The 7752-nt window shown below is 41.0% G+C and overlaps 1 protein-coding gene across 1 annotated transcript; it reads left to right on the top strand.

The window, feature by feature from the left end:
* The first annotated feature begins 4963 nt into the window (after window positions 1-4963).
* Window positions 4964-6855, top strand: LOC104601061 (aspartic proteinase PCS1). The gene has a single exon (XM_010264253.3). The coding sequence runs from the start codon at window positions 5293-5295 to the stop codon at window positions 6577-6579; it is 1287 nt and encodes a 428-aa protein (XP_010262555.1). The 5' UTR covers window positions 4964-5292; the 3' UTR covers window positions 6580-6855.
* Window positions 6856-7752: the final 897 nt, after the last annotated feature.

Genomic DNA, 7752 nt, shown 5'->3' with positions numbered 1-7752 from the left:
AAAGAGTCCAGGTTTGGGTCCAGTAAAGAGTCCGGGTTTGATTCCGAGCATATCTCAATTCTTAAGCTGATTCCGGGCAGGGGATGGGACCCAGACTGCCCTACAGCCACAGGCCTTGTGACCCCACATCCTCAGCTTCAACTTCAAGTATATCTCAATTCTTAAGCTGACGTCATAAAAGGTTCGTCTATTTGTAACGTAAGGTAAGGCCTTCCTTCTCCAATCACCACAAACAAACATACAAAGACAAAGACGAAACATGAAATTATATTTGACAAAATTATCCATGTATTCGTATAAATAGACAATAAGGATATTCTGATCACTACAAGTCTTAAACTTATAACCATCGATCGATTTAGATATTTATTTTGGTAGAGCATGAATGCAGGCATTAGTTTTTTTTCTCCCAGTAGATAAGGTGGTGGTACCCATAACATGACTTGCATCCAACTTTCTCTTGTAATGTCATTTCATTTCATGATGGGTTCATATGTCTGTCTATAGGGCGAAAAATACAAGAGTTGCATGGCTACTAGCTACTACCAAGCGCTAGCTCACCACTAGCAGCATAATATCTATGAAATATGCTCACTCATAAACCAACTTATTTATTTTCTAATCTGTATATATATAATAGAAGATATTCTTTTACTCCAAGATTTAATCCAACTGGATGAATTAATAATCAAGTACGAGTAAATCATTTTTGAATGGTTAAAATGGTCTACTTATTTGGTGGTTTAGGGCATCTAATCAAGTTGATTATTGAAGTAATATATCTCCTAAACCGGATCTAAAATATCTAAAGTTCTGTTTGGAAAGAGAAAAAAAAAACTTCGATCATTTGTCTAAAATAAACCAGGTATGGCCATACATATGGTGATGCTAATTGCTACGCCACCAAATGTTTCTCCCATTTGAAAACTCTGTGATATGTATAAATTTGGCTAAGCACAGGAGTATAAGCATGATTGTAATGTTATGCTGTAGGAAAGATTTTAATTGGATAATAATATGAAAGCATGCGTTCAAAAAGAATTTAGTATGTGTTTTGTTTTATGGACGTTTCGTGATAAGAATTTATTAAAATGCTATCATATTATTATTAAATCAGCATTTTTTCATCATGTTCATACATCAATCATTAGGGTCTAACATTTAACAATTCAACCAGAAATACCTTGACCTAACCCGAACCCGACCCATCCAACCAAATTGCCAGGTGTATGTAGAACCATAAGTTGTCATGGCATGGTTAAACGACCTCAACCTTGCCACTCTCTGTTCCATGGCCACCAAGCCGTAGTACGTAATAATAATTAAAAAAAAAAGTTATTATATTCATGTCTCTACTTGCTGGTTGGGATCAGCTATAAAGTTGGAAAAGAAGATTCTCGTTGTTTAATGGCGGTGGTTATGGGCATTGGCATGCTTTTGTGATAGTGCTAATTAATTTTCTTTTTGCTTGATTGGGAAGTTAATTAAGATGTCTTTTTAATTAAGCCATTACTATGATGCCACCTCTTACTGCATGTCCATTATAACAATGGTTCATCGATGGTGGACCCACACTCAGCATGCTCCTATTTGTTCTTCCACAAAAGCTAAAAGCTGCAAGAGGGTTTAAATAATTAATTAATTAGGAGAGTTACCCAAGCCCAAAAGGAATAATCGACATGCATATTTGAAGTTTGTGCCCGATGCGATGATAAATGATTGTTTGATCCAATTTCTTGACCAAAAGTAACAAATAATTGAACCAGGGAATGGGAAACCGCCCCGCCCCCTTTTTGGTTTTTGCCATATACGTACTTTGTATATATCCGCTTTTTCTAATTTGAGTTGAGAATGATTAAAGCCAATAGGGGCTTATTGGTACATCTTGTACTGGAGTAGTTCATGGTTTATATTTCTAGAACCAACCAGCTGATCAGGGTGACCTCTATCACCACTCAGAGCCTTTTTCATGTTTCAGTTGAGGTTGACCTTGTACCAAAGTAACATGATTACTCTTCTTTTCTAATTAAAAGAAAAAGTAATTAACTATATGATGATTCGAAGAATCTTGTGATCAATCCCGACCGTTCATCAAATTCTATATCCACATATAGAGATCGTTACTTTGTGGCTGGTGGTATTCATTAAAAAGTTTCTTTCATTTTAGTTTTAACTTTTAAATGAGGAGATTCATTCCATGCATGAATATTGAATAGACAGTTTTGGACCTCTAACCAAGTTGATACGTGGAAGGCTTCTTAGATTCTTTTAGTCATGCTTTCTTCCTGATAGAAGTAGAACCGGCCAGCAGAAGAACCCGTCACGAGCTGCGTCAAAACGTACTGCCATGTCAATCATGACACATGCTTTTATGAGCCTCCCTTTCCCTTGTTCTTGTTCTGGGGGAAGTTTTATCTGGAGCGCTTGCTACTGCGTGGAATTTGGGTCGTCTATGATTCTCTCCCAAGTCCCATCTCAATTCTCAAAAGATAGAGAGATCTAGAGAGAGAGAGTTGGTAATGAATATTGTTAGCCTAGCTACGTTTTATCAACCTTCAACCCGATCAAACGACGTGGACAGTAGCTAGTGAGGAGTGATGGGAGATCTAACAGTAGTACAGTAGTCGATTCAAATCGTTGAGCTCTCGCCCGTCAAACAACCAAGGAAACTCCCCCAGATGCTTTCTAATTTTACTACGTGTACGTGAAACTGGTAGATATATGCAAATTCCTCCTTGAATTGCATTCCCTTTTATGAAAAGTAGAGTAGCCACTTGCCACTTGATTGTCTTCCACGTGTCACTCACTCCGAAATTCCGTCTCCTGATCATCCAGGAATCTTAGTGTAGTCATCAATCATCTAACGGGTCCCACACATGCCCGTGTGCGATTGATTATGACTCGTTTATCACGCCTATTGTTAAATCTTGTCTTCATATCATCGCAGACTAAGACTTTGTATGGGAATGGCCGAATGGGGATTGGACTTACATATATAATATAGATTCCAATAACAACACCTTCCGATGACGAAATCGTTTTCTCCAAGTTAAGCTCCGATAGGGAGATTACACCAAATTCATTTGTTTGGATTCGATTGTTCATTGATTTTTATACGTCTTATGAGCTAATCTGTCAACCAGCGCTACGTGGGTAACAACAACTACAACATCGAACAAAGAAAAAAATATATAAAGCTTCGTCCTGCTCCTGCCCATTCAATTCCATCCAAGAAAGAAAGTAACACATTTAAAGCGTAGACAGCATTCGTCCCAATCTATATTCCAGACCCAACTACAACCAGCCCTATATGACAAATGGCACAGTATCTACCATGGCCCATGGGACCATCCATCCGAGTGACGATAATGGGTCCGACTCTTTTCTTTTCCATTTTTTTTGTCCAGAAGCCCAAAATTGACCTGAATGTATTGACCCTGCTGGGCTCACCATCCACAGCTTCTCTTGAAAAACCAACGTGGTACAATGGATGGCCAGGATCACATTTGACTAATTGTTGATTCAATTCTTCTATTTCAGGCCGGGTCATCATCTAATTTATATGTGCTAGTGCCAGTGGTCAGTGGTCAGTGGTGGCACACATCCTGGCTTCCACTCCCACCTACTGATTGATTTTGGTTGTTTGTTCTCTCTCTCTCTGCAATCCTCTCTTTCGTAGCTTAGGCTACTTTTTTGAGTAGTCGTTTTAATACAAATAGGTCGGTTTAGGAGGGGAATCACGTGACAGAGAGCTAGCTCTCAGGTCTCACCAATTAAATGAGGTATATGTTAGGCGCCTCCTTCCAATTGTTGCTTGTCTGTTTGTATACAAGTTTAGGACCCAAGTTTGAATATGTGCCCCCCCCGCCCGGTCCAAATTACAGAAAAGGTAATTAAGCCACTAGTGGGATTTTTAGTCCAGTACGGACCCTTTTTAGTCCTTCTCCAAAACAACATAGTTCAATCTCTCACACAAACCAAAGTGTTTCGAATATTTTAGGGTCCGTTTGAGTTGCATTTGGAATGGGGAGGGAAATCTTTTGATATCAAAATTAGAATGGTCTATTCTTCTCACAGGTTTGATAGAGGATGGAATTAGAATTAATTGAAATGAATTCTCATTTCCAAAGAAAAAAAAAAAAGAGAGAATAGTCATTTCATGCCATCCATCAAGAATACTGCAATTGGAAACAAAATCAAGAAGATCTGTGCGTTTGGAGACTCACAAAAAAGAGATAATACCCGACTACCAAAACAATGGCTGACACCCCGAGTCCCTGACCCCGATGGATCGCGCGCTTCTCGATCATGCGCAACAAGTCTACGTCTAGCTCGGTTTTCTCTCTATCTGATTCACATCTGCGCCCTACAGCACATCCATCCCAATCCCAATCGTGAATTGAGAACATCTCCCGTACTTTGCCATTGGGAGGGTTGGTTGGGATATGCTGTGGGGCACTAGTGGAGCGCCTTAAGTGGGGCGCAAAATGTAAAAACTCTTCTCTGTAACGTTCTCCATGTTTACCGAAAAGGTCCAAATTGATGTCTCATTAATTTAATTGGTGGTAGCAGCTAATCAATTAGCAATAACTTATATCCTGTTTATAAAACAAATCCATTTTTAATGTTATTAGCATTCCCATGCAAATATACAAATGGAGTGTGGCGGTTCGCGTTTGTAAACTTGTACAAACTAGTGGGAAGCAGCCTTGTTATTTTTAATAACAATATTTATTTTCCAAGTTTTACCCCCGGTTGTAGGCTTGTAGCTCTGAGAGAAACCTTTTCTAATAGGGTATGTCGGTCATTATAGCAACCAGCCAGTGCCAGGTTCTCACAAAAAGGTGACATAAAAAATTAATCAATCTCCTAGAAGGAGACTCAGGAACTTTCGTTTTTATTTACCAAGACAAAATAGTAATTGTCAATTGTATAAATATGCACAGACACACAGACGCACAGGGCGACAGCGATAGACTATCGTTGGCAAATCGCAATTTTAGATTCGCTAGAATTCTAGTAGATATCTAGATATTTGATTTCTATAAATATGAATAGATTTCAGAACTCAGATTCACACCACACAAACTCACTCAAAATCCCTGCAGTCCAGCTGATTTACTGATTATATTTAAAAAAAAAAGCTCTTCATCTCTTACCAGTCTACTACTCGCCCAGCTTTCAAGCTCCAACTTTCTTTCTTCTTCTTTGGTCTTCCCCTGAGTTTGCAACTCAGGTAATTAAGGGTTCTTGTAATCAGTCCATCGCAATCGTACCCTGAATTGCTGTTCCATGGCTCCTTTTCTTGTTGTTCATCTTATTTTCCTTCTCTTTATTCAATCCCATCTCTGCTTTTCTTCGAAAGATACAGTCTTCCTACCGCTCAAAACCCAGGTAATCCCTTCTCTCTCCTTTCCAAAACCTGCTAACAAGCTCTCCTTCCACCACAACGTCAGCTTAACGGTCTCTCTCACGGTCGGGACACCTCCACAAAACGTTACCATGGTACTTGACACCGGAAGCGAGCTCTCCTGGCTTCACTGTAAAAAATCCCCAAATTTGCAGACCACATTCGACCCACTTCGCTCCTCTTCCTATTCTCCGATTCCCTGTACTACGCCCACCTGTATGACTCGAACCAGCAACTTCCCTATACCCGTCTCGTGCGACCCAAACAAACTCTGCCACGCCACACTCTCATATGCAGACATGTCTACCAGTGAAGGAAACCTCGCGTACGATACTTTCTACATCGGGAGTTCGCCTATACCAGGGACGATCTTTGGCTGCATGGATTCCAGTAGTAGCACCTCTGACGAAGATTCGAAGACTACAGGGTTAATGGGTATGAATCGAGGTTCTCTCTCATTCGTTTCTCAGATGAGTTTCCCGAAATTCTCCTACTGCATCTCGGATCGTGATTCCTCTGGCGTACTACTGCTTGGGGATGCGAGCTTCTCCTGGCTCAGCCCGTTAAACTACACTCCGCTGATCCAAATTTCCACTCCGTTACCCTACTTTGACCGAGTCGCTTACACGGTTCAGCTGGAAGGGATTAGGGTTTCAGAGAAGGTACTTCCGCTGCCCAAATCGGTGTTCGTGCCGGACCACACGGGAGCGGGTCAGACGATGGTCGACTCGGGGACCCAATTCACCTTCCTACTCGGTCCAGCTTACACGGCGTTGAAGAACGAGTTCTTGCAGCAGACTAAAGGGGTTTTGACGGTTTTGGAGGAGCCGGACTTCACCTTTCAAGGAGCGATGGATTTGTGTTACCGGGTTCCATTGACTCAGCAGAGTCTGCCACCATTGCCGACGGTGAGTCTAATGTTTCGTGGGGCCGAGATGACGGTATCGGGGGATCCCCTGTTGTATCGGGTACCAGGGGAGGTGAGAGGTAGTGATGCGGTCTACTGTTTCACTTTTGGGAACTCTGATCTGTTGGGGGTGGAGGCGTACGTTATTGGGCATCATCACCAACAGAACGTGTGGGTGGAATTCGATCTGCAAAGATCAAGGGTGGGTTTGGCCCCGGTTAGGTGTGATCTGGCGGGTCAAAAGTTAAGCATGCGTCTTTAGTATTTTGAGTTGAGTTATTGTGGTGTAGTTTTCGGGATCGTCCTACTGTAATGATCCCTACTCCCGACGAAAAGGAAGGAGTAAAGGAGTTTTCTGTTTAATAGGTCCATGCTGTCCAATCCATGGCCCACCTCTTTGGGGGTACCGGCTACTGTGCAAATATCAGAGGTGGCCCATCGATCGGACAGTATGGATTACTCTTGTAGTTTTTTTTTTTAAGTTGTAAACAATCATATTAACATTCTAATTAACTATTATTTATTGTTTTGGTGCTGACTTCATCAGTTCATCGTCCTGGCAAATGAGTCCAGATCTGCTTTTCACATGACGCTTTTCAGTTTTGACACCGACCTCAGAGCACGTATCAGCCGCATATCGGAAGCATCTCGTTCTCGTGTACATCCTAATTCCTGTCGAATTGTCTAGCACAACCTACCGGACTGTGTCATAAGTCATAACATACATACGTGATTCTTTTTATTTATTTATTTTTTCGCAATTTATATTCTATTGCCATTTTCTTTTCTTTTCTTTTCTTTTCTTTTCAAAATATGCATATATTTTACCTTAAAAAAAGGGGTATCATAGATGTAGAGAATTTAGAGTAGTACTTCATATTATTTTATAGAGTATAAATACAAATTTATATAAAATGGAAAACCTTATATTTTATATTATTTTATATATATTTATATTGTATATTTGTATTTATGATCGAGTAAATTAATCCAAGATGAGATGTAGAGGTAGAGGGATGGTTATTATTTATCAAGAGACAAAGGGTGCCCCGGCCAGCCGGACCACTAACTTTCTCCACCAAAGAGAAGGGCCGCCAATGGGTACCTGACCTGGGGTAGGGTTTGCCTTGTAAAGGGGAGTACCGTCCTTGGTGGGACACACACACAATTGAATAGAGAGGGACCCTTAGGAAAGATCTTCAAAAGAAATGACCTTTTAACTGGCTTTTCTGCCTTGGACAAGAGAGGAGAGGAGAGGAGGACTGGAGGGGACCAGCCAGCAGTAGTCATGGTCTATTTCCCAGGCCGTAGGCCCGTGAACCACCAACCACTTTTTTCCTTTCATTCACTGTGGAGATTGGAAGCTAAAGATGGAGCAAGAATTCCACAGCGAGACCAAGTAAAGTCATCTGATGGAGGGTGATTTGGCCCGACC

This window comes from Nelumbo nucifera, chromosome 2, assembly GCF_055504915.1.
Source record: "Nelumbo nucifera cultivar China Antique chromosome 2, China Antique-T2T, whole genome shotgun sequence".
Lineage (NCBI taxonomy): Eukaryota > Viridiplantae > Streptophyta > Magnoliopsida > Proteales > Nelumbonaceae > Nelumbo > Nelumbo nucifera.
Note: the sequence above shows the minus strand (reverse complement) of the source record. Positions and strands in the feature narration are given on the sequence as shown.

Excerpts from the sequence above, each read along its gene's own strand:
- LOC104601061 (XM_010264253.3), top strand. The coding sequence starts at position 5,293 with ATGGCTCCTTTTCTTGTTGTTCATCTTATTTTCCTTCTCTTTATTCAA.